Source organism: Gallus gallus, chromosome Z, assembly GCF_016699485.2.
Source record: "Gallus gallus isolate bGalGal1 chromosome Z, bGalGal1.mat.broiler.GRCg7b, whole genome shotgun sequence".
Classification (NCBI taxonomy): domain Eukaryota; kingdom Metazoa; phylum Chordata; class Aves; order Galliformes; family Phasianidae; genus Gallus; species Gallus gallus.
Window position 1 is genome coordinate 83,497,041 of NC_052572.1, and position 26,420 is coordinate 83,523,460.

The 26,420-nt window shown below is 39.8% G+C and overlaps 1 protein-coding gene across 1 annotated transcript in view; it reads right to left on the reverse strand.

The window, feature by feature from the left end:
- The window catches only part of PGGT1B (protein geranylgeranyltransferase type I subunit beta), a 34,422-nt gene extending 9,239 nt beyond the window's left edge, over window positions 1-25,183 (reverse strand). Inside the window, 5 exon segments of the mRNA XM_003643102.6 lie at window positions 426-558; window positions 3,079-3,230; window positions 11,775-11,842; window positions 19,194-19,312; window positions 25,033-25,183. Coding sequence (XP_003643150.1) covers window positions 426-558; window positions 3,079-3,230; window positions 11,775-11,842; window positions 19,194-19,312; window positions 25,033-25,154 — 594 coding nt within the window. The 5' untranslated portion in view covers window positions 25,155-25,183.
- Between the last annotated feature and the right edge of the window lie 1,237 nt (window positions 25,184-26,420).

Genomic DNA, 26,420 nt, shown 5'->3' on the forward strand with positions numbered 1-26,420 from the left:
AAACAAGACAGGGCCCAGTACTGACCCCTGGAAAACTCCACTAGCTACAGGCCTCCAACCAGACTCTGCGCTGTTGATCACAGCCCTCTGTAATTGCTCTGACCTTCAGCTGTACTGAACTGTATCTCACTGTTTTGACACTGTACCACTAAAGAGAATAAATTAGAAAAACATAACCTAAGGAATTCAAAACCTTTTTATGAAGATTACCTTGTCTGAGCAGCCATCTTATTCTTCATCCAGATAAGCTGCACTTCACGTGTATGCCAGTGTGAGCTTGAAAAAAGTCTGCAAACTACACTTACTCCATCTATTTGCCAGTGACGACATAGACAGTAAAACAAAACCACACCTCTAGCAGCTTACTGAAACAGATGTAATAACTTCCAAATTCTGTACAAAAGAACACTTCTGAGAATACTCACCATACTTCTTCTAATGTAGTCTATAGCTTTTTTCATATCCATGCCCGACCAGTTATCAAGCATGTAGCAGATGCAGGAAGCGCAGTACACAAACCTCATATCATTCTCACTTCCTTCTAGCACTGCACAGAAACTGCAAAGAAAGGTTTCATTAGAGCTGTGTAGCTTTTTACATCAGAAATTACAAAAAGCATTTCAGAATTGAATAGTTTTTCCCTTCAGACGTAGTTACCTACGTCTGCTTACAGCATACACACAGCTATAATAAAAAAATACACCTGATTTTCTTCCCAGAAGATGGATTTTTACCTAAGCAGAACAAGAGGAAGAGAATAATTAACATTTAGAGGCTTGCATAGCTCTACTTCCAGCAGTGACACTGCTCTCTATTTAACCAAGGATGTCAATACTTAACATTCTTTCACCTATTACAGCACATACTGATGTGCAAGTTTCTATCCTAACACTCTCCTTGGCAGAATTCTTTTCCTTTCTAGAAATCTTCACAGCCTACATGACTTTTCTGACCTTAACTTCAGGATCAGATTTCCTTGCATATATAAGTGTAACTCCATCACCATTTCTAGCAGAAATACTGAAAGCTACAATACTGAAAGCAGTACACTTTTCAGTTTCTTGTGGCTACGTTCTTTCCTTCCCTGAAAAAAGTTCTGTTTCACCTAACACTACCCCACACAATCTACTGCATAATCTCTGCTTCCTGAGATTCTAAAAGGAAGATGGGTGCTGTGATTTGCTACATGCCAAGCTTCTGTTTTGCTCAAAGAACTAGTTCAGATATTTTAAGAGTTAAACCACAGCAAGAGGCCAGCACAACAAAAACATATTTTCGTGAGTCCACTGTCAGATCTCTTAAAATAATACTAAAGGTACTTCTGACTCTGAAGACAGTCTTTGAAGGACCACTAAGACACTCCTCCTTTGGCCCCAGGATTCAATTCTGTAGTCTATCATCCTGTTGCATACAGAAGCCTCCAATATATTAGGAGATACATTCTCCTCTACTAACCACAGTGGTGTCAGGCCATCTCCTCTGTAGCTCAGATGGGGATGAGTGCTGTTGCTTTTTGGATATGGCAAAGATTTGGATGTGGTTCTGGGGAACTACGACACTTCTTAAGATGTGCAAGTGTTGTGGCATAACTTCATCCCATACTTTGGTAATGTGTGCTGAATGTTATCCAAAGACTTCAAATCACATTCAGCGAAGGCCACGTAGAAAAGCAAATACACACATATATTTAAATGCGTACTTTGTAATACTTACAAACCTTTTATTAATAAAAGATAAGACACTAGACCTGACCCTAGAATAGTTACAGTAGATTAACATCCAGAAAAATTATTTCCTTCACTCAGCCTACTTGATGTTCTATCTGGGCAATATACCCAGTGCCTTTTCACATACTTTCTCTTTGGAAAACTAGCAGTGTTTTTCATAGATATCAAAGTGTGCATTACAGTAGAAGTTGACGCCTACCCAACACTTCTACGCCAGAGATAGGCAAAGAACTCTTCTTTCTTCTGAGGTCAAGTTGACCCTCTTTAGCAAGGAGAATGAAAAACAGCATCAAATGTAAGAGTTATCAGTCTGCACATTAAAACTGCATGTGTCACAAATACTGTAATCAGGCAAGATGACGAGCAAGTTGCTTCAAGACACTAGTATGTTGGGAGCACCTCATCCATCACTCTGCCTTTTAGACATACTTCAACAACAGAAGTGGTCCAATATCTGTGACAGGAATGCTCACAGCAATAGAACAGGCACCTCCATGTGCTTGAAGAAACTGCTGGCTATGGCAGACCAACAAATAGAGATGTGTGTACACATACAACTATATAGCTGTATCTGTAAATAAATGAGAGCCGCTCTGGAAGTAGTGGTTTCATTGTGAAGTAAAACAGTTACATCACAAACAACGTTTCTATAATTCTGCACTTCTTAAATATTCTTTCAAAAATGATATTCAGTAAAATTTCTCAACAGGAACAGATCATGTCTCCTAGCAGAAGTTTTCATTATCTGTCTATTTTAGTCTGCATTAACACCTGCTACTGTTCAAAATATAAAAGCAACCAGACGTAGATAAAGCAGCATATATGCTCTATTTAAAAAATGCATATAAAAAGGATGTATCTCAAAATAAAATTTAGTAATATTATACTCCCATTTATAACTAAGATTTAGGCTAATTCATCCTATATATTGTTATCCTGAATCTCTGAAAACCGAATCAAGTTCACCAGTTCACAAAACAGAGCAAAGATCATCTTAACAGTGCTCCATGTCACTGCAAAAAAAGAAAAAGAACAGAGAATACGAATACTGAAAACCTCACCTGCATGAAAGACACAGCATAAAATACCCTATTCCTAAGATCAATTAACTTTTCAATAATAAATATCCATAGTTGTAAGCAAGCCTCATAAAGCTAAGTATGAAAAACGAATCTAGACACAAAATACCGTTTGGTCTTGTAGCCTATCAGGTGTTCTTACTGATTTTCACCAAAATGCCTAACAATGGAGAGAAAATATTGCAGTTTTCCAAGAATCATGTTTTTCATGCCTCACTCTACACCGAGGTTCTATATTAACCTTCCAAAGAGTCGTAAAATATGTCTTTTACCTTCCATCCTCCAGCTGGAGAGCTCTCAGTCCTGCCAGTAAGGCATCTTTATTTACGCGGCTTAAATCATCTCCAAGAATAACCAGACAGGACAGACCTGTGTAAGTCATTGCTATGTGCCCACTATCATAGGGATGAGATACATCTGAACCCTAGAAGGAAAAAAAAACAGTAAATAAAAGGCTGAAGCACTGACACATCTTTTGTCAGGCATCCAACTGAAAAAGCAAAAAAAAAAAAAAAAAAGAAAAAAAGAAAAAGAAAAAAAGAGGTAAACAGTTACTTTCTCTTCATTGATTAGGCTTAAACTGAAGGCATTCCATTCAACTTTTCTGAGTCAAATCAAGCTACTAAACAGCTCTGCTACCTTTGTCAGCAGGTCAGTATGAAAGTTCAGAAAAGCTCTTTGCAAAAGCTGATATTTATGCAGTAGTTAAGCATATAAACTATATCAATGTTCATCTTGGCACACCATTGGATGTTAGCTTCCTTGCAGCTGGGTAAACTGACTATTAAAGAGCCAAACCTCTGGAGGTCCTCTCCACACAGATTTTAGAATCTAATCTACAAGAAGAAAGCAGTGCAGAGGATTACTATCAATCTCTGTCATCTGAAGCAATAGCAGATTAGCACCTCACTTATTTTCATCGCTACTTTAAAACAATAATCAGAGCTTAAGCAAAGTATTTAAAGAGCAAATAAAGTCAATTGAGAAGCTTAAATGAAAGTTAAATGACAATATAAATCACAAAATGAGGGACAGAAAACAATAACACAGCTGGGCTACAGTTTGTATTTTTCCCAGTGATGTAAGCACATCCGGGATTGCAACACTGCATGACAACACAAACCACAACAAGATGGTTTGGGGTACTTAGGCTTGTTCATTCTGCAATGATTTCTTTTGGTTTTTAAACATGACAAAAGCCATTTCTATACTGAGCAGCCACAACAAGCAAATTTTCAAATTACAGTTTGTCTCAACAGAGCCCACTGCTCCCTTGAGGTACGAGTGCTCCCATCACTCTCTAACGACCCTCACATCCCAGAGTCACAAAATCACAGCACGGCTGACATTGGCAGGGACCTCTGTATGCATCTGATCCAAGCACTGCTCAAGCAAGGACACCTACAACAGGGTGTCCAGGAACATGCCTAGCTGGCTTTTGGAGATCTCCAAGGAGGAAGCTGCACAGCCTCTCTGAGCAAACTGTGCCAGAGCTTTGTCACCTGCACGGCACAGAAATGCCTCCTGATGGTCAGAAAGAACCTCCTCTTTCAGTTTGTCACTATTGCCTCTTACCGTGGCACTGGACAACACTGAAAGAGTCTGGCTCTGCCCTCTTTTGTACCCAGAAAGAACAAGTTGGCCTACCATACCTATTTAAGCATTCTAAATCTAAAAGAACCCCAAATCTTCCTTTCAGAATATCTTCTCCATAAGATCTGCATTGTTAGGAGCCCAATGTTTGTGATGCATTGGCTTATTTCAACTGTAAAAACCTGCTCCAAAAATCCAGGCATACAGGGTGATACAAACTTTCTCTGACACAATACAAGTTTAAAGCAGCTGATAAATGTACTTCTAAGCAAAGGAGGTATCTAACCCAAAAACCCAAAGCTGGAAGCGTCTGTATAATTGAAGTCAAACTGTAACGAGAGGAACAATTAATTTCTCCTTACTCAGAATAACATGGAGTAGGGGATGTGCAGAAGATCCTCTGTACCTTCCAAACAAAGTAGGGTACAGAGCTTGCAAACCAATGTTAACTGAGCGCCACTGCTCTGCTTACATGTTTGTACAGCTGGTCCATCTCCACAGCAGAGCTGACATCGGGAGTAATTGAACAGCAACAGATTTGTGCAACAGTTCACCTTTACTTTTAGAAGTAGTATTTCCACAGGAAGACTATATTTACCAAGCAAGCTCGGTTTACTCTGAAGATATTCTGTCTTGACTTTTTACAACAACACTTAGGAAAATTCTACCAAAAACTTCTAATACGAATGTGTTGGGATATTTGGGAAATCTTTTAAGGCATCTGTAGTTTTCAACAGTGTCCTTTAGGTAGCAATTTTTCATATAACATCTACATAAAATAACTGAAAACTCCTTGTTCACCAAATTCTCTTTATTGTACTTTTCTAGATCCACATCAGCTCCATAGAAGCTGTAGAGCTTTGGTGGCCTATAGACATGTTTAAATAATTGGGTCCTTTGTTTCACTCACTGCAGTAAAAAGACGCTGTTGAAAAAGTGTTTTAAGCATACACATAGTATATACATTATGATCTTGAAACTGAATTATACCATTCTCTCCTCAGAACTGGATCAATCACTCCAGCATCTGCACAAAGTTCAAATTCTACATCCACATACTTCTCCATGCAAACATTTCAATGTGTAGCAGTAGCACAATGTTTTTCCAAATAGAGCATTAGCAAAAATCTGCAAGTGAGGTAGTTTTAGTAAGGAGCACAATCTGTACTTGTGTGATGCATATAAAGCAAATAGTAGTATCTTCTGGCTGTACTTCATGAAATTCATACCTACATTAGTACTGCCACCTCCCTCTATCCTCAAGCATCCACATAAACACTCATGTGCATGTAAGGCAGAAAAGATTGTTGAGGTGCATAATTTCCAAGTCTCATTATATATAGAATCAGGGAAGTGCTCTCAAAAACAGATGCCAGTAGGATAAACAGCTACCTTTACAAATAATAGTTCTCCTTCAGAATAGGATTATTTCCTGGCAAGTAATTCAACTCTTTACACAATAAATTGCGATACTGGTAACTATTGTAATATGTAATTAATAAAAGTCAATGGAAATGATAGAGAGTCCAAAAGAGTACATTTGCCTTTCAGCCAAAAATCCCAATAAATGCAGCTAATATTACAATAAATATGAATTAAAAAACAGATGAATCAGAATCATGAACAGGAATTACTAAAAGGCATACTGGCAAAAGCCAAGACAGAGTTTCCTATGTATAATTATGGTAGGATTTTAGGAGCTTTTGATAGTCTAACAAACGTTTGTTCCCCACATAAGATTATTGTGAAATATACAACAAATATAGATATTCACCAGAAAATTAATGCAACCCGTTCCCTAATCACAATTACTCAATTATTAAATGTATTGAAATTCACTTTATCTTTAGAATCCATGTAATTATTTCAAGCTCATTGTGATACTACTCATCACATTTGGTTTTGTACCTATACATACCAATGCACACTTCACACACTAATGAAACAGACACAACTGAGTCAAAATAAAAGATGCCTTTGATAGGACATCAATCAGAAGAACTGGAAATTACAAGAGAAGAAGTAAAACCAACCAACCAACCAACTTCCCACTTTCCAATAAAACAGTACTTTTTTTTTTTTTTTTTCCATTTAGAGAGGTAAAAATTGAGAATTCAAAGGAGTTGAAGAAACCAGCCCTGTGACAATTTGGTATCACAAAGTAGGACTGCAACGGCTCCTCTAAAGAAAAGACTACAGCATGTCTCAAAGGTTTCATGAGATGACTGCTGGCAACTCTAAAATTTCCATGGATGGGAGGATGTGCTACTAAACTGTCTTTGCTATGAAGAATAAAGTCAGTCAGACCTTTTGTAAAAGCCTGACCTATCTTTAAGAAAGACACTATAGTCAAAGCAATTGATTTTTAACAGGTACCTTGAGATACGATAAGAAGAACTTCTTAAGATCTACAAATGAAAACTAGTTCTATAGAAATGGAACTGTTTCGGCTTTGTAGACGCTATAAACCAATGCAATAGCAACAGCAGCAACTAAGCAAGCTACCATTCTCTGCACAAAAGGAACACTGCTGTCACCACAGGAAACTGTGAGCTTCATAAGCCAAGGACAAAGAGAAACAAAATGAAGTTATTTTAAGAACAATAGCAGTTACTTCTCAAAAAACAGCACCAGCAAAAACACACATAGCCCACTAAGGCTATAACTACATTACAGAATAACGAACAGCAACACAGCCAGTGTTGCTGTCGCAGTGCATACATCATGTGCACTGCAGAATTTAGGCCAGCTGTAGTATGGCTCCTTGCAGTACTAAGTGCATTTGGGATGTGTTTGCAAGTCAACTTTCATTCTAAAGGAGTTCAGTTAGTGTGTATTACTCCTGTGGAGCAAGCATACTGAAGCATAGTTAGGAAGTTCTCTGCTGATCTAAGATGTTTGTGCAGACATACTGTGAGAAGACAGCAACAGAAGCACAACCAGGTTGTCTATGCTGCTCAGGTTTTGTGATAACTGCAGTTTTTAGGACACATTGGAAACGCTAACTTGGCTCTTAGAGTGGAGAAAAACAGTCCTGCTCTATATGACTTACCATCATGGCCTCCGCAATACAAAGACTCCCCTACAATTAACACTTAAAGATGCAAGGTGATGCAAAGCTTTCAAACATTCAGATGTGGTTCACTGACGTGATAAAGTTCCACAGCACGCTGATCAGAACAGCTACTGAAACTTAGCATGGTCACCAGTAGTTTTTAAGACTCATTCTCTGCTGTGAAAACACAGGCAATATCTTTCTGGAAAGTGTAAGAAGTGCTACAAAACGTTTCTACAGGGGCAGTCTGACTTTTCAAGAAGATTTTTTCCACACTTGGCATCAGTGTTACAAACATGGATCATTTCAGCCTGGAGAAATGCAAGACTGTCAAGAAGACAAAACAGATCTTTTTTGTTTTTTTCTCCAAGTGGAAGCATATACAGGTACTGGCTTTCAATCTGGCTCCTAAAACTAACATGTAACATCTGAACAGTTTGAAAAGATCTGGACCCATCTGAAACTGTAAGGAAACTGCTAGCCCCCATTTTCAAGTTCCTTTAACTTCAGTAACATCAAAGCTGAGAGAGCACAGAACCCAGTCTCTAAATCTAACTCTAAATGATTCACGTTTAAATGCAGAGATAAAAGTGTCCCTCTTAAAAAGTGGCTTTCTGAGTTGATTTTGCCAAGCATTTTTAAGACTGTGCTGTGACTCGGTCAAGTTTTTATTTTATTTTTTCTTACCAAAGCAGAGAGTTGCAGAGACACCACCATGAAACACTAACAGAATAACAGCTGAAAACAGAAAGGAAAAAAACAAAACAAAACAACAAGAAGAGCCATCCTGAAAACATTTAGTGAAGTTGAGAGAATCTAATGTATGTTGTCATTCTTTTATGTTATCTTTTAAGGTTCATAGTTCCAAGAGAGATTTGGCTACCTCCAGTACGGCAGTTTCCCAGAGTTCAAAAATGAAACCACTACAGTGGCATGTAATAAACTGCCAATGCAAGTCCAAAATGCTGACCAGCATTTAAAATAATGAATAAAGAAAAATGACAAGGCCTTAAACATAACTGAATGTCACTCAACTTGTTTATTCTCTGAGTCATTTCAGAACGCTTTCGGCCAGCAGTACTGAAAATCCTTTAAACCCTTGTATGCCAACATGTCAACCAAATCTGCTTCCTTTAACGTAGATGCAATAACAAGGTATTATCAGTAGACATCCCAATGCTTTAATAGAAAGCACAGCTATCTGGAAATGTTTTTCTAGAGGTAATGAACAAACTTGTAACTGATTTGCACAGGTTACATGATTCCATTCCTTTGCTCCCTGTGTAGACTGGTAAACACATTATGAGGTAAGGACAGCCTCTCTTTTCCTGAAAGGAGGATATTTAAGTCTGAGGCATGCACGTTCTCCTGGAAGTTAGCATTACTGAGCATTAAATTAAAATATTAAAAAAATACTAGTCACTCGTGGATAATGACTTGGCATTTCTGGATTTTTGTCTTAAGAAAGCTGTACAAGATGTCAGAATTATATGCAGAACTCACCCATCCAGCTTTAGGCGCCAGGGAGGACTTGAAAAGGGTTACAAAACACATGCACTGGTTCACGTACTACACTGCACGACATTGACTCAAATCTTTGACAAAAAGTGACTGAGCATTTTTATGATCTCAGTCTGGGAAAGTTATGTCTTCATTCATTTTGTAATGCTGCTGTACCACAGTAAAAGCACAGCAACATAAAATGGTATCATTCTGGACAAAACACCCAGCATACAGACAGACAAAATCATAAAGTGATGGGTTAACAACTGGCTGGCAGATCAGGCCCAAACAGGCTATAGTGGGGGTAAATGTGCTTATATCAGGCTGGCAGCTAGTTACCAGTGGGGTTCCACAGGGCTCCATTCTAGTGCCAGTTCTTTTAAATGTTTTCACCAATGACATGGGATACAGGACTTGAAAATCTACTAAGTCAGTTTGTGGATGACACTAAAATGGGAGAAGCTGCTGACTCTTTTTGAGGGCCTTGCAGAGGACTTGCAGAGAGATCTTGACAAATTAGAGCGCTGGGCAATCACCAGCCACGTGCAGTTTAACAAAAGCAAGTGTGAACTCTGCTCCTGGGACAGGATAACCTTGGCTATATGTACAGTCTGGATAACAAGAGACTAGAAAGCAGCCTTGCAGAAGGGAATCTGGGTGTTCTGGTTGACAGCAAGCTGAGTCTGAGAAGGAAGTGTGCCTTGGGAGCCAAAATGTCCAACTACACTCTGGGGTGCATCAGGCCTAGCACCGCCAGTGGGCAAGAGAAAAGACTGTTCCACTCTGCTCTCTGCTGGCACGGTGGCCTCACATTGAGCACTGCATGCGGATTTGGGCACCACAATATAAGGAGACAAAACTATTAAGGAGTGTTTGTGAAAGGCTATGAGAATGGAGAAGAGTCTAAAGGGGAAGATACATGAAGAGTGGCTGATGTCCTTTGATTCATTCAGCCCAGAGCAGAGGAGCTGAGGGGAGGTCTCATGGTGGCTGCAGCACTCAAAGGGAGTGAAGGGACAGTGCTGAGCTCTGCTCTCCAGTGGAAGCAGCAAGGCCCAAGGAAAGGGCATGGAGCTCCTTCAGGGGAGGGCCATGATGACTGTGAGAAAAAGGTTCTTCACCAGAGGTTGAAACAGGCTCCTGAAGGTCATGGCCATGGCCCCAAGCTGCTGGAGTTCAAGAAGCATCTGGACAATGCTCTCAGATATAGGGTTTGAACTGTGGGTGAAGGCAGCAGTTGGACTCAGTGAACCTTCTGAGGATCAATATCCTGACTTGGGATACTCTGTGGCTGTATGGATTTAATTAGGTGAATGATTAAAAAAACAACTGGTTTTCTTTTGACTAAATCAGTCATTTTTTAATATACAAATATACTGCAATGACTGACTACTATTTTCTCTTTAAACTTCAACTATCAGTACAAATCCTACAATATTTAGGTTGTAAGCAGTTTTGCTTCCTATCCTTCAACTCAGTGTATTGTAGGATTGCTACTGAGATTAATTCCAATTAAAACAGAGGATTAATTCATTTTTCTATAGAACTCACTGCAGACACCATCTGTAGTGTAAAAATAAATATCAAAGCAAGTCAAGAGGCATAACTTTGCCTGTCACATGCTGCTGTATTATCTGGTGTTGAGATGTAAAAACTCTCTTCACAATTATTTTTCCCTTGTTAGAGAGCACAACTTGTGGAAATTGCTGCTATATGTATCTGATAGACTTACAATGCAAAAAGAAGAGTTATAAGCAATTGGTGGGATAGAGCAGATGAACACTCCTACAAGCTACCATAAAGTACCATCAGAACCATAAAGTTATGCTGCTAAGAGTGAGTAAAAACGGGGCCAGAACACACCTCACACTTAAGCCAATTCAAGCATTGTTACAATCAACAACAGTCATAAGTATACGAGTACATCTACCTTTGCTCTCATTTTGATGCTGCAGGATAAATTCAGCAGGAATTTAAATGGGACTATCTTAAATAGCAGTAAAATAAAATATTTATGATTCAGTGCTCTTTCAGGTTTTTCATGTACTCTTTAGAGAAGTTTGATTCTTCATTCTCAAGCACACTAAAAAATAGCCCAGTTCTTTCAAGTCTTTCCTGCACAATGGCACATACAACCCTCTTCCAACCAGATCAGACCTCCTGTATTACTGTTAGCAGCCTCTGCTCGCCTCTTTTCTTCCCTGCAGCAAGGGCGCTTTCGTTTTGTATACAGACTTAACATGCTTGAACTTCACTTCCATGGGCAACACAGGACCCTTCCCTTAGAGTCACTGACAAGCTTGGATGAGCAGAACCTTCCTTATGTTTGAAAGGATACCAGGGGCAATTAAATACCATGCATAATCATAGGAAGAAGACTGAAGAACAGCACATCCTGCGTCATTTAATGTTGACTTTTTCAGCCCTTCTTTACCTGATAGATGATATCTAGGGAAGTTTTCCTACCCACTACAGGCCAGAAAAGCAGAGAATGCTTTCTTATGCTTACTGCATTTTCTGCTTTTCTGATCTGTAATGCATAGGAAAACTTCTCGAGCCAAAGAAAAGCATCCTCTGCTTTTCTGACCAAACCACAACTTTTTACATTAGTTTCTTCACTGCTTCTGAAATACAGGCATCACCATTTTAGTAGTACTGCATGATTCTTAAAAGCATTGCAAATGTTTCAATGCATTAACAGCAGTTAAACCCCTACTTTCTAAATATTGCACAATTCTTCAGTTATTGTTATAAGAAAGACACAAGATAACTTACAGCCTAATTGATAAAGCACCTCTCCAAACAAATGTAACTGACCTTGGAGGGATTGAATGGCATCCCTAAATATGAAGAGCCTCTGAATCCACAGCGATTCAAGTTTGATTCTGGAAAAGATAAAAAATAAAGATTCAACCTGTTTGCTTTGCTGAAACATTCACTATTAACCATAATTCTCTATTAAAAATCAAGATCTGTTGAGTGCAACATCATTCACAGTACTATTAGAATTTGCATGTGTCCTACAGAATGTTCCCAACTTCAGTCTATTATCATTCTGATTAGTACAAACAATAACAAACAGGAAACAGCAAACCAACCAAACACACACACACACACACACACAAAACAACCAATCCCAAAGCTAAATCTATTCTACTGTCATAACAGAACAACAGATTTTTCTTTTTTTTTCCCCAGTTCGGTGGAGATAAGATGTTCACATCAGCAGAGAATTTTCCTCCAGTCTCCCATGAGTCAAAGACTACGTCCCTGTCAGAATGTCCCATTAGTAGAATCTTTCCTTCTGTGATTTCCTGACTGTCTGTACCCTCTGTTCCCAAGTAGAAGGACAAACACACTATCTGCTGTTTGAAGCTAGCACTGATTTTACTGTTTGAGTGATACAGTTAAAACAAGCTGAACAGCAATTAAAAAAAAAAAAAAAATTGAGCCATTCCTCCCCCTCATTCAAAACACAAGAATATTTTCAATACCAAACACCCCTAATTAGTGATTCTGTTGTGATGTTTTAAAGAATACCTAGGCATGTAGTACACAGAAGTGCGTGAAGAATACTTTTTAGAGCCAATTACTGTACAGCTTCTGCACAGCAAATACTCTATTTCTTTACTCCTCAGAATCTGAAAGCAGAGGTGAAGTCTAGTGACTGCTGTAGTCCCACAGTACTCAAGTATTCTTAAGTTCTCTCTCCATTGTTGTTTTTTTTCCTTCAGCCTTGGATCCAAAACCCTCACGGAGATTAGGGAAATTTGCACCCTTCTACAATGGCTGTTCCAAAAGTAATGCCTTCTATTTCTGTTGGCCCACAGATTCAGAAGTGGATACTGGTTGCTGAACTTTCCTACCAATACTCTGTTACATTTTGTTGCTGTGACAGGCAGCAGCAAAGGAGCAGCATTACCAAAAGCCATCTCACATGGAAGCACATATAAAGCAAAGATATCTAAATGAATTCCTCCATGGGGAAAAAAGGCTCATGCACTGACACTCACAAGCACTTGCTGAATATCTGTGGAGACCAAGCAGTGTTTGTCAGCGTGGTGAGGTAGTGAGCGGTGCATTTCAGCAGCACAGATGGCAACAGTGGGTGAACTCTGCTGGTGCACGTTTTCATAAGCATAGCATCCAGGCCCTTGTCCATCACCGTTAAAAACACATAGCTAGTGGTGGTGACTACATTGAAAAATAGTGTTTAGTAGTTGAGAATGTGCTCTATCAGTCAGTGTTCTTTTCATCTGCTGTATTTTCCATAGAAATAAATAGGAAGCATTACTTTCAGAGTGACATGAATAACTCTGGAAGGGGACAACTAGAATTCCTATTTCTTAAGTAAGAGACTTCCTAGGCAACATGGTGGGAAAAACTGTCATTCACATGTCCCCTTTTCAGTAAAATCTAACCTGTGTCAAATATGCTTAACTAAACTATAAAATATACTTTGAAATAGCACAAATATGGAAAACCTTAATCCAGAAGACCTGCTGACATGTAACTAGTCTGGCCTGCTGCAAAGAAAGTCAATACTACAATTAGGACAGCTTTGCAGTCAAATGGAACTCAGGTTCTGGTTGCTACATGGAAGAACACAGCCTGGAAAAGTTGACCCTTATCATGAATGGTAATACATTCCAAAGGTAGAATGGCAATATGAAACATAGGGACAGTTGCTGTTGGTGAGTTACCCTGACTGGCTTTTTACAGGACAGTTAGAGATAGTTACAAGACATAACCAAAAATGAACTACTTGAAGGAAATCGGAAGCCATTATTCCCTTCAGCTGTTCAGCTTCTTTGCAGTGTTTTGAAACTTCTACTGCACCACCAAACTGTTACCAACTGAAAACCACTACTCAAATGCTGGATTTTAAACTGTACAGCTGTCAGTGATATAAAATTTTGTTTGACCAATTGCTTTTGGTCTCCAATTCCAGGCTTTACACACTGGCTCCTAGGAGAAACACAGTAGTTTGACTTCCCACTGCCCTTACTACTGCGTAATCTCAAAAGTGAAATTATATCTCCTCTTCCAAATAATAATAATAATAATATATATATATATATTGACCCGAATGTGGACACAACAGATTATTCTCAGAGCTTCAAGACTACAAATGAATGCTTAATTTATAGTTGCAATCCTTGAACTAAAAAAAAAAAACAATGCAGTACTGAGCTGATAAAAGGAACTCCTGAACAGAAAGTGAACACAGATCATTTCTAACAAGATAACTGCCACACTGACCTCACGTCTCAGTTTTTTTAGCTTCCTGTTGCACACACAAGTTCTGAACCTAATGGAAACTGAAGGGAAATTATGGAAAAAAAGCTGTCTTTCATTTTCAGCACAACAACTCACTCTCTGCAAAGTTGGTTTTACAACTTTAATAAGAACTACTTGCATTTCGGATGTCATGAAATAGGTTAGAATTTGATTAGTGTTACTTTCTTGAGCTGCAAATAGCCAGTCAGTAACAGAAACGGAATTATAAAAGAAACATACTCTAATTAATAAAAATGAATCATAATTTATGTGGCTTGTAAAAACTTGCTGGATCCATCAGTTCAAGCTTCCAACCATCAGGTAAAGTATTGAGCCTAACTGCAGTTAAGAAATGGTACCACCTGATGTTCACTTTCAGAGTTAAGCATACTTCTTTACTTTTTGAAATAGCCACAGATAAACAGCTTAATAAACTTTACATCAGTCAATGCATGTGTTACAAGCTAAGCAAAAAAAACCCACGTGGAAAAAGGTTTCATATGTGACAACACAAATAAATAAATTTAACCATTTTCTCAAAACAAAAGACTCCACATTTACCTAAGCAGCTGAGATTCTGTCTTGAAGAAAGCCACACCACTTAAGTATATGTAGGCCAGAAAATCCTTATGACATCAGAGCTCCAAGTGATAACCAGAGGTGACTTATTCTAAGAGCTAGGAGCTTTCTTTTTACTGAAAGGACACTTTTGTTATTTATCTCCTGTGACCAGCCTTAGGTGAAAAGAGTAGCACATTTTACTATTAGCTCTTCCCATTCACATTATCCATCTTAGATACCTTTAAAATCTTAAAATACAAACCAAGAAATTACAGCTTTAGATAGTCCAAGACCGTCAGCATACCCAGATAAAGGTAAACATAATCAATTCTTATATAATTGGATCAAAAAATAATTATTTTTATAAAGTACTGGAATGTGCCACAAAATGCAAAGCTGCATCTCCAACAACGGCAGTCCATGATACATCCAGATATCTGCTTCAAATATAGCAAGTAAAATGCATCATTTTGGAAGAAAATTTCTATTTTTGCTCAAGAAACATGATCTAGTATTAGATATGGAGGTTGGTGGCCCTGCCTGCAGCAGGGGGGTTGGAACCTGATGATCCTTGAGGTCGCTTCCAACCCAAGCCATTCTCTGATTCTGTGATTCTCTGACCTGAAAGCTTACATGTAATGATGATCTCAGAAATTTTTAGTGACATTTTCTCCAATTTTTTCATTATTGATACACACAAAAAGAATAAAAAATTACAACTAAAGGAAGGTTTATAAAATTACAACTAAGAAAGGTTTATCTCCCTGGTGCAGTGTAACAGTTTTCATGGGTGTTGAAGGTTTGATGCAGCAAATGAAAGGTATTTCAGCACTCCTTAGGGTGCAGTCTCTCAGTACAGCAAAGTGTGCAGTCTTATTCCTTCTCCATTGCTGGGCTGGCATTAGCACTCCTGGCCAACTGTTTTATTACACAAATAAATGCATGCCTTTTTTGATGCTACCACATGGTAAATAACCATCCAGGCAGAGTCAAACAAATGCCTGTGTTGTTACATGGTAGGACAGTAGATGAGAATGACCAAAGAATTGTCTCCACTGCCTGTTTAAAATTAGTCCATTTGAGTCCAGAGCTCTGGATTCGCAGTCTCTCAGAACTATTGCATGGACTTTAAATACGTATTTCAAATATGCAAGATAGCAGGTTAGAACTTCTCATGTTGAGAAGAACTTTGAAATTTTAAATTCTGTGCAGGTCCTGCTTTGAGAGAAAGACAATAAACTCTGACAGAACAAAAATCTGACGAGCTTAAAGAAGCCTTTTGTCAATCCTTATAAAATTTCACTTCAAAAAGTACATCTTAGTCCATAATTCCTGATACGGCTTGTAAGAGACCCTTCCCCATCCACCTTGAAAAGGAAAAAAAAAAAGAAAGAAAAAAAAAGCACTTTCAAGATTTCAACTTCTTTCTAAAAGAAAACAGTGAAGTCTTAATGTGAATGCAGTGAACACACAAACAAAACAAACACGTGGATTAGCCATGCACCTAAGCAGAACATTTGCTACCTGTGAAGGAACAGCAAAATCACCAGAATCTACAAAGTCAACCTATTTTGATAGTTAGAGAAGACAGCAATAAGTTCAAGCAATCATGTAGTAACAGTAAGTTTCTGTGTGAGGATCAGTTAAGATCACACACCACTCCCTTCTTCTAACTGGTACTGGGTCAGTTTCTAAAACAACTAAGCTGAAATTAGTTACAGTACTTGAAGGACATCACTTGGACCCATCTCTTGTTTCACAAGAGCCACAGGAACCATTTCTACAGTAAAGCCGCAGAAGAACATAGCTTATCCTGACAGAACTTTAGCTTTCTGTAGTACATTTCAGTTAGCGTCACAAAGAATGCATTTGCTTTCTTAGTGAGCAAGAGCAAGATCTTACCATTTTGCATTAATGAGCTTTAGTTTCATATAAAGATTTTAAAGGCTAAGAATGCATTAACTGAAGCTTTCCTCTGCCATCAGGCATATCACATACCAATAAATAAAAATACACTAAAAAATGTCATGGTACATGGTAGGATTTTAACTAAGTCTTCTTATAAGCCAAATTCTGAATTTTCTACCAAGTTTTGTAATATTCCTAAACATCCACTCAACCACTCCGTTATGTCCTCCTTTTAGACAAAAGGACAGGCAGATTGAGGCAGAGACAATTAATAGGTGAAGAAAAAGCTGTGCATATTAAGGAAAGCAAAGAAGGAATTTATTCACTGTTTCCCATCAGCAGGCAGATATTTTGCCAATAATCTTAAGATTACTGGAGCTTGTAACTCCATAAATGATATAACTGAACAATGTTATAATTAAAATGTTTAAGGATCAGATTTTCCCAGAAAGAGGGACGTATTGGCGTGCATGTCAAAGAAACTGCAATGGAGTATCTCTTTAAAAGCAGACTTTTGTTTGTTTGTTACTTGGAGAGGATGCAACAAGCTTAGATGTCATTACTAGAGATGGACAAAAACTTTGAAACCACAAGCTTTGGTGCTGCAGCCTACCAAGTTTAGCTATTGTTTTTTTTTGTTTGTTTCTTTCTTTTTTTTCAAACAGGCCAAAAGAAGGAATCAGGGCTCTACTGCTGGGAAGATACCCAATAACAAATACTAAAATCAGTACATGTTACTGAAGGTACACGTTACAAGAGAATATACATTCCCATTCTGAATATTTGGTCATCCAGTATCCGATTTGTTGCTGTCAATATTACTTACATCTTACATAACATATTTATCCATCAGGTAACACAGAAATGGAATAATGTGGAAACTTTAGAGGTGAAGTGACCACACAGGGCATGGTAATCAGCAAAAACAAGAAAGCCTAAGATTAGATTTCTTATAAATTGATAGATAGAGGACTGGAGGGAAGTTTGGTCTTTTGTAGAAGAAAAAGGGACTTATTTAAAAGCATGGAATGATGTGCCAGTGGCATCTTTCCCAAAGCTACAGCCCTCTAATGTCATATTTTGTTAAATGCTAGGGCAAAACAACAACAACAACAACATATCTGTCCTGGCTTTTTAAACTCTGTGTTTGTCTCTGGGAGTCATACTGACCTTCCTAGAAGACTTCTGACAATGGGACTATCCCAGATATTGGCTAGGTAGGAAAAAAACTTCAAACTTTATGCGAATTATGATGTACTATCAAAGATAAATAAAAAAAAAATTAACTATTCTAATCTCTTTTCTTGAAGCTTCACTGTTCTGTCATAATACAGTCCTGAAGACTGGGACACAACAGAAAGCGTTCAATTCCTACAAATAAAGCATGTTCACCTTGGGAAAAAAAAATTCTAACACTACAGGACGGGAACCTTCTCACATGGGAACAATTGCGTGGTCCAAAGCCTCAATTTTCTGTAATTTGTCTCAGAATACAACACAAGAAAAGAATCTGTTAGAGCTAATGTCCAGGGTGGATCTCGTAGTTTGTGAGTTGCCACAAAAAGAAAGAGAATCTCTTTGTGACTGTAAATATCTGTAAGCAACCTTGACTTCCACGTGCTCACTTCATAAAAATTCTTCTCTTTCATAGAAGAGCACCTGGAATTATCTCTGCTCCAAGACCAGCTTGGAATGATCCCCAGTTCAGTACCGAATATGCCAGTACCTCACATCATAAAACAGCAGTGTCACACTCACAGCTCCCTCCCTTCCACTTCCTCTACTGCTATTAGCCACTCACCTGCACTGCTACTGAAAAAATGCAAAAATACCCTCTCTCTCAACTTCTATTGAAGTAGAGGGCCGCTTCCCCTGAGCCTCCTCCCCAGCTTGGAGCTGCTGTGCACCTTCCAGTTTGGGAACAGCTGGGACACACCAGCAGCATTACTACTCAAAACATCAGGTAAATTAAAATCACAGATCTAGAGAATAGATTTTCATTTCAAAACTGGAACGGTACTTATCCTTTTTGCTCAATCTTATACCTCCCTTTTTCCAACAGCTGTTCCAAATAGCATACCTGTGCTCATTGCTTCTGGCACGGCTACAACTGGGGGAAGTCAATATAACCATTACTAGATCCATACAGCTTATTCAAAGTGCATTTCTTTGAGGAAAAGGTAAAACATTTCTCTGAGATGCTTACAGCTTCATTATTATTTTATAATAATGATAATTTATAATAATTCATTTCATAGCTTCACCTTAAATACGTAAAGAAGTTAAAACTGAACACTTCTACCTTTACTTCTTAAGAGGGTGTCATCTGTTTCTAAGAATTGCTAGATATTGGTATTTAAAATTACGAAGGCCAAGCTTTTGTTTTTTTGTTGCTTTTTCTTTTTTAAAGTCATAAACTATTTACGCAGGTGAAAAGCAAAAGTAAAGAAGTTATTATAAATAAATAAAAACTAAAAACTCACTCACTGTCTTCTGTGGGAAGGACCTGAAGGGAATAAATCCATTCTATTATATCATCTTTGTTCACCACATCTAAGGAATCCAACATATCCAGACCAGACAGCGCGAAAAATGCAATTGTCAACCTAAAAGAAAAAGATAAGGCTTACACTTCCCACCATAAATATAATGGGGAGGTTAACAAATGGTAGCAGAAATAGAATTGTCTACAATTCTCAGCTTCTGAGAGTGGTGCAACACATACAGCCTAACTCAGACAGCGTGAAATTTATCTGCTGAATGAAATAATGCTCTTTGTATTGCAACAATTTCATTGTCTCAGCAAGACTTTTCATGTAAGCCACCCCCCCTGGTAAAACAATACAACGTAATGATGATGATTCAGATGTTAACTGGAAGAGGTTGTTAGAACATGGAGAGATAGTTCTCTTCAGCGAATTCTTACATGAACTATCCTACAAGTACACAGAAAATAGAAGATAATCTTGAAATGATCTAAGTTTCCCCTTAACATCTCCCAAAGCCAACTTCAGATGCTTAGAAGCTAGCTATTAAAAAGCAAGGGTTCCTTTGCAACCAATCAATACGTAAGAAGGAGAATGAATTACCTTCCACAGGCGCTTAGTTTTTGTCTTTTGGTACAGAGGAGCTTAGATGACTGATTAAATTAATCTAAAATTGAAAAAGTTAAATGCAAATATTCAACATAGCAATGAACTCCACAGTAGCTAGCATGCTGCAGTTCCTTCTTGACTGTAACTCATTTCCTTCCATAGATGTGTGCTACCACAGATGTTAATAAGGCTACATTTTTAAGCAACACCATATTGGTTGTTTCGGTTTCACCTTATACCTCGAGACAGAGAAAATACTTATGTAATAGTACCTTGGAAGTTCTGTCTCAGATTAAAATTAGCTGGATGTCTATTTTGCCATTCACAGTAACATCTGCATCTTCTAGAAATTCTTGCTCTTCTTTTACCAGATACACTGATGGACTGTGAAACAGCTGCTAGGCAGGCAAAAACATCCAAGGAGGTTGTGGATGCCCCATCCCTGGAGGCATTCAAGGCCAGGCTGGATGTGGCTCTGGGCAGCCTGGTCTGGTGGTTGGTGACCCTGCACATAGCAGGGGCATTGAAACTCGATGAGCATTGTGGTCCTTTTCAACCCAGGCCATTCTATGATTCTATGAAAAAGTACTGTTCAGCATGGTTAGGAAAACTGACAAGTTAATGCCAGCTTCCCTTAGGAGACTAAGTGATATTCTGCAGTTACCTCACACACTGCTGATCCACCTTGGCCACCAGAAGGTGGCACCTCTGAGGAGAGAGCTGGACAGAAGTCTCTAATGCCATTCAATTTCTGCCTGTGGCTCTGCATCAGAACCACAGAGAGTAAGGCAAAAAAAAAAAAAAAAAAAAGGAAATAAAAAAAAAAATACTGAATGGTGAAGCGAGTCATCCCGAGACAGAGCTCAAAAAGAACCCTTATAATCAAAACAGCAGCCAAACGATGATGCTGCAGACATTGCTTTCAACACAGTGGCACAACCTCAAAGGGTGACTTTCCTGCCTGTGGGCTCACATGCTGCTACAATCATCAGGTGGTCATTCACAAGTTTTATTTTAAGCAAATTAGTTGCCCTTTCAGAACTGGTATCACCTGGGAATACATTTCACAAACAGTAGACAGAACTCATCTGAAGAATAGTGACAGGTTAAGCTAATGTTACATCTTTCTACACTATATTTTAGTTTGACCCTGAGCTTACATATTGCTTTTCATACCAGTCTTACACACAAAAGGCTTTATTTAATCTGTCATCTGCTTGCTACTAAGCACTAACATCTCCCATTCAGAAAATTCCCTCATGCACCTCCAAGTCTTAGTAAAAAACATCAAACACGGAATAGCATACAGATCCATTACTGCAAGTGTTCATTTCAGAAAGAAAGTATAAACTTGCTTTGCAATCCCTGGGTTCTAAAATGTTTCTTTACTAGTCTAACTACTAATAAAGTTTTTGATTACAGAAAGCATAAACAGTGTGTTTGCAAACCAACATACTCCAGTGTGGAACAGAATTATTACTTCAGTCATCTGATTGCTACCAAATAGTCTTTCAACGTGCAAGATTAACACTTTAAGAAATATATAAAGTTTTGCCATTAATCAGATCTGTGTAACCCGAAGTCTGATCCTGGACAATAATGTATTACTTAAATCAAAACCACTAAACAACGACTCTAAAGATAAATATTTGGGCATAGTACTTAAATTTTTTATTATTATTATTTTTAGAAAATCCTGTAGATGATATTTTCTGATTTTCATAAACACTAAGTTCAATAATCTTTTACTGCAAATATTTAATGGCCTTTTCACACTATGTTGCCTAAATGAGGTAAGCTAAGCTACTTCTAGAGAAGTACAAACATGTCAGCTCCAGGGCTAAGCAATTGCTTTTAACTAAGCTCAAATACAGAAGGGCTGTAGCTGCAGAAGATATAACAATAAGCCCTATTTGGACCAAAAAAAAAAATGAATACGTTGGATAAATGAACATAAAAAGTTAAGTTTGACTTCATTAGGGTGGACTGTGTTAACAGTACCAGTATTGCTAAGGAGTGGTCTATACAGTGTGCTGGAATCCACACAACACAGGCAAGAACATCCTGCACCACTGAGCACAGAGTGCTCCCCATAGGACCATTTGAATACCATGTCTTACTCCATGTGCAGTCCCACCTCACAGGGAATTAACAGACACATGCTCCAGAGCTAAGAGACAAACACTAGCACACCTCACCTGACACGCAGTATGAAATCTAAAAGCTTTACATACACCAGTTTATGCAGAGCACTTGTTTTCACTGCAGTGAACCAATGCCAATCTCACAATGTTTTTCACAATCTTTGATTTAGCTGCATTTCCCAAATTCACTTGCCATGGAACCACACAAACGCAGAAATGAAAGAGATAAGAACAGAAAAGTAACACACTTCTTTCAGTTGCAGCACTAGTTCAGCATGTCTGCTCAACTCAGTGACACTGCACCTGTCAAAAAGGTGTATCTGTGACCCTCAAGGTCAAACCTGGGATGACATATTCATGGTTCAAACACTCTTCTAAAATTCTGTCACTGATGCACGCATTTCTCCAGAATATTAATATATAAGTTGGTATCGAAGAACTGAGAAATCTCTGGCTGAGACTAAGAGTTTAAAACAAACAAACAAAAAAACATGAGATGAGATGACTGTGATTTTTATTCTCATTAAAGGATTGAACTTGACTCTGCTCGTCAGTCAAAAATTAAGGTGTTCTAAAACAGTTTCAAGCTGACAACCCCGATTTTCAGAAAACAGGGCTTTTTCAGTACTGTACACTCACTATATACAACACACTGACAACAGGTATTTAGTGGCTACACATTCAAGTTGAGTCAAGTTGTTAATTCCTAAGTAGTTCTCATAATCATTAGCATTATTTGTTACAGCTGGGGAAGATGTCATGTAAACCAGGGCCTGTTTCAACTCTGTGGCAAACTGCATCATCTTGGGAAAGTAAATCATGGAACAGAAATGCCTAGGCTGGCAAGAACCTCTGGAGATCACTTGCCTCACCTTCTGCTGAAAGCAGTGAGCTCAGGAGCTCAGGGGGATCTAAGGTTTGAACATACAGGGGTTAAATAAGCTAGCTTTGAAAACTAGGGAAGGAGAACAACATCTCAATGTTTCATGGTCAGCTGTGCAAACACAAAGAAAGGAACAATACAAAATGAATGGCTTTGACCGGTTTGAATGCACCGTAAGAAGGTCAGACTGAGGAAGACGTCAAGCCTTCATGAGGAAGACTTCTGACTTCATCCCCACGACCACCAGAAGGAGACCCCTACTATGGACAACGTGTGCACCAGGGGAGGGGCAGTATGTAAACAAATTCCCAGAAGGATAACGAATATGTATATGACTTCCAAGAATTCTACTGAATACGTATGGGCTTGGCTTACAAGTTTGTAACGCTTTTGCTTTCTGATGTGCAAGTTTGGTGGAGTGATCCCCTTGCACTTGGCCGGCTGAATAAACCATACCTGCTTTATAACCTAACTTTGGTTCATAGAGTTTGATTCCGCACGTCAGTAGAGCCTTAGATTAGATTACCCAGGGCCCCAAAGGGCCAAGTCTTTTAAGAGAGATCCCACCACTTCCCCCAAGCAACCTATTCATAATTAACTGCTCTAGGCGGGAAGAACATTTTTCTTACATCCACAGAATGGCTTGGGGTAGAAGGGACCATAAAGATCATCTGGTTCTACCATGCCTACCAGGTTCAGGCAGCCTACCATCCAACCTGGTCCTGAATGCCATCAGGGATGGGACATCCACAATTTCTCTGGACAATCTTTGTCCATGTGTCACCACACTCTCAGTGGAGAATTTCCTCCTAACATTTAAGATAATGTACCCACTTTTAGTTTAAAATCATTCCCCTTTGTCCCCTTTGTCACTACCAGATTGTGTAAAAAGTCAGCTTCCATCTTTTTTCTAAGCTCCATTTAAATACTGAAAGGCTACAATGGAGTCTCCTCAAAGCCTTCTCCTCTGCAGGCAGGATTCTCCCGGAGGCAGCTTAGTCTCATAGCCCCTTGTCATTGTCACTGTGCTCCCTCCACCTCCACAGAAAGGTGGAAGGCCGCACCTCCACCTTTCTCTGAAACTATTTTCTAGATAATGGAGGGCAGTGATTCTTCTTGAGCTCCCTCTTTTCTAGCCTGAAGTTTCATATCTTCAGCATTTCTATGCATGGTAATGTGGTTAACGGTAGCCTTTCATGCTACGCTTCCAACAAACACATTACAATGGCTTTCACACCTAGACAGATCTTTAAAAAACCACTTAGACTTCCTGCTACTATTTAGAATAAATGAGAAAGTACGCAGAAATACAAGCTGGGACTTCACATATTAGAGCATCACTTCCTTGAGATCAAAATTTATAATGCTCTTTTTGAATATAAAATTCCATGTCACTGCACACAGACCACGCTTAGTTCTCTTGCAGTTGAAAAAAAAAAAAAAAAGCACGTTTCTGCAAAGCGTACTCTGAATTGAAGGAAAGCTCGATTTAACAGGAAGGCTTGACCAAAGTCCTTTAATTCCTCATGGCATGACTTCTGGAGATTATGAAGTGAGAAGCGTTTGATTTCACTGGTCAAATAAGACACCGAATCCTTTACATGTAAAGTTTTCTACCAAGTTCTCATAGACGATCAAATTATTTATACCCCCGTGCCTCAGAAACGAGGTACTACTTTATGCAAAGAGCTTAATTTGAAGCGAATGCATTCTGAGGCCATGAATGGATGGATGCTTTGCACTAACGCATTTTAGTTCTGTTTGAACGCTTACGCTAGTGAATTTAGACTTAAGTGATTTCTGTCACGCTAACGAGTCCTCTTCGCGCTGACGCTGAGCTACAAAAGCCTTAAGTCATTTATCCTTAAATCGGCTTTCAGGGCGGATGAGAAGAACGAGGCACATGCCTGGGAACAGATTACAAAGGATCAACAAGTCTTCCCTCACGGACGCCGGGGCGCTCAGCCCAGCACCGACCGAACCTCTCCACACCCCACTCCCACTTCGCAGAGCTCCCGCGGGCGGTCAGCGTGCCGTGGAAGCCTTCCTCACCGCGCCCGCCCCGCCGCCCGCTCCCCCCGCGCAGAGTGAGGGGCCGCACCGGGCTCCTCCAGCCCCGCACCTCGCCGGGACCGCCGCCCGGCCGCAGAGGCGGACAGCCCTGCCAGTGCGTGTGCGCAAGAGGGAGCCGCGCCGAGGACTACCTGCTGGTCTCCAGAGACGAGTACCGCTCCGGCAGCACCTGCAGGCAGCGCTGGAAGAAGCGCACATGCCGCTCCTTCAGGAACTCCAGCCTCTCCGCCTCCGCCCAGCTCGGCGCCGCCATCTTGCCGACACGCACTGCCGGCGCGCTGCAGTTGCGTCACGCGCGGCCCCGGGGTGACGTCACAGCGAGGCGCGTGGGCGGGGGCCGCGCTCCTTCTGGCGCGTCGCCGCAGCGACCGGCCTGAAGGCGGGTGGCCGCAGGGCGCGCAGCTCCGGCAGGTGGCTGCAGAACGGCTCCGCTGCCGGCCCTGTTTCCAGGCTGGCACGGCTGTGGAACGAAGCACGACACAGGCGCCGCATCAGCAGCTGCACGTGGGCGCGCCCCTCTCATCTGCCGCTCACCCGCAGGGGGCACGCCTCGGGATGCGTGCATTTCAGCCTCGGTGCCAAACAAGCGGACGTCGGAACTGTGTGCACTCGTTAAGTCTTCATCGTATAGGCACAGAGTGCAGAAAAGGCCTATGGCTTATCCAGGTGGAGGCTTCCCCCCCCCCCGCCCCCCCCGTAACACCATTGGGAGCAGCAAAACCTGCAGTGGAATCACGAGGGACAGCAGCTGTTGGATCTTGTTAGCTTACCCAAATTTAGGAGGGTAGACTCTGAAGAATTCAGTGCCCTCCATTTCTGGGAGCCAGTCTACTCATCACACTAAGAAAGGGGAGGAAAAAAAAACAAAAAAACAAAAAAAAAAACCCCCACAACCTTACAGCTCATACCTATCAGCTGCAACACAGGAATCACTTAGAACAGGTGCTGCTAACAGCATAAATCTTCCTGCTTTTTATTTTTAAAGACAAGAACAGTTATGTCTGTGGGACTGTTGCCTTCTCCTAAGAGCCGTGGCTTACCCTCTCAGAGCTTTTTTTCCCCTTCATCAACCATTTGGAAAGGTAAAAACTGCTTTTTAGACCCAAAAAAGAGTAAATCGTCCAAGTGACTGGGTGGGCACACACCTCAGATTAAAACACAAAAGGATGGTGTGTCACCTTCTCTCCTTTTTTTTTCCTTGCTTCTCTGCTTCTTTACCTTGCTTTTACAGAGTTTGTAGCTTACGTTTAGGTAGATCCTGAAGCAGATGAAAGAGGATAAGCTTCTCCTTATACATACTTTGAATGAAAACAAATGGTACCAAAACATGGGTGTATGCAGCAATTTGTCAGCTTTTGCTTTGACCTCCTTTTGTCCTAGAGCAGAATACACTTACATTAGATAGCTACTTGATGCAACTTCCTCTTCAAACTATGCAATTACACAGTATTGAAAAATCACAGCACTTCAGCCTGTGAATGAAATTTAGTGTGAATACAGACAGTAATATCAGTTCTCA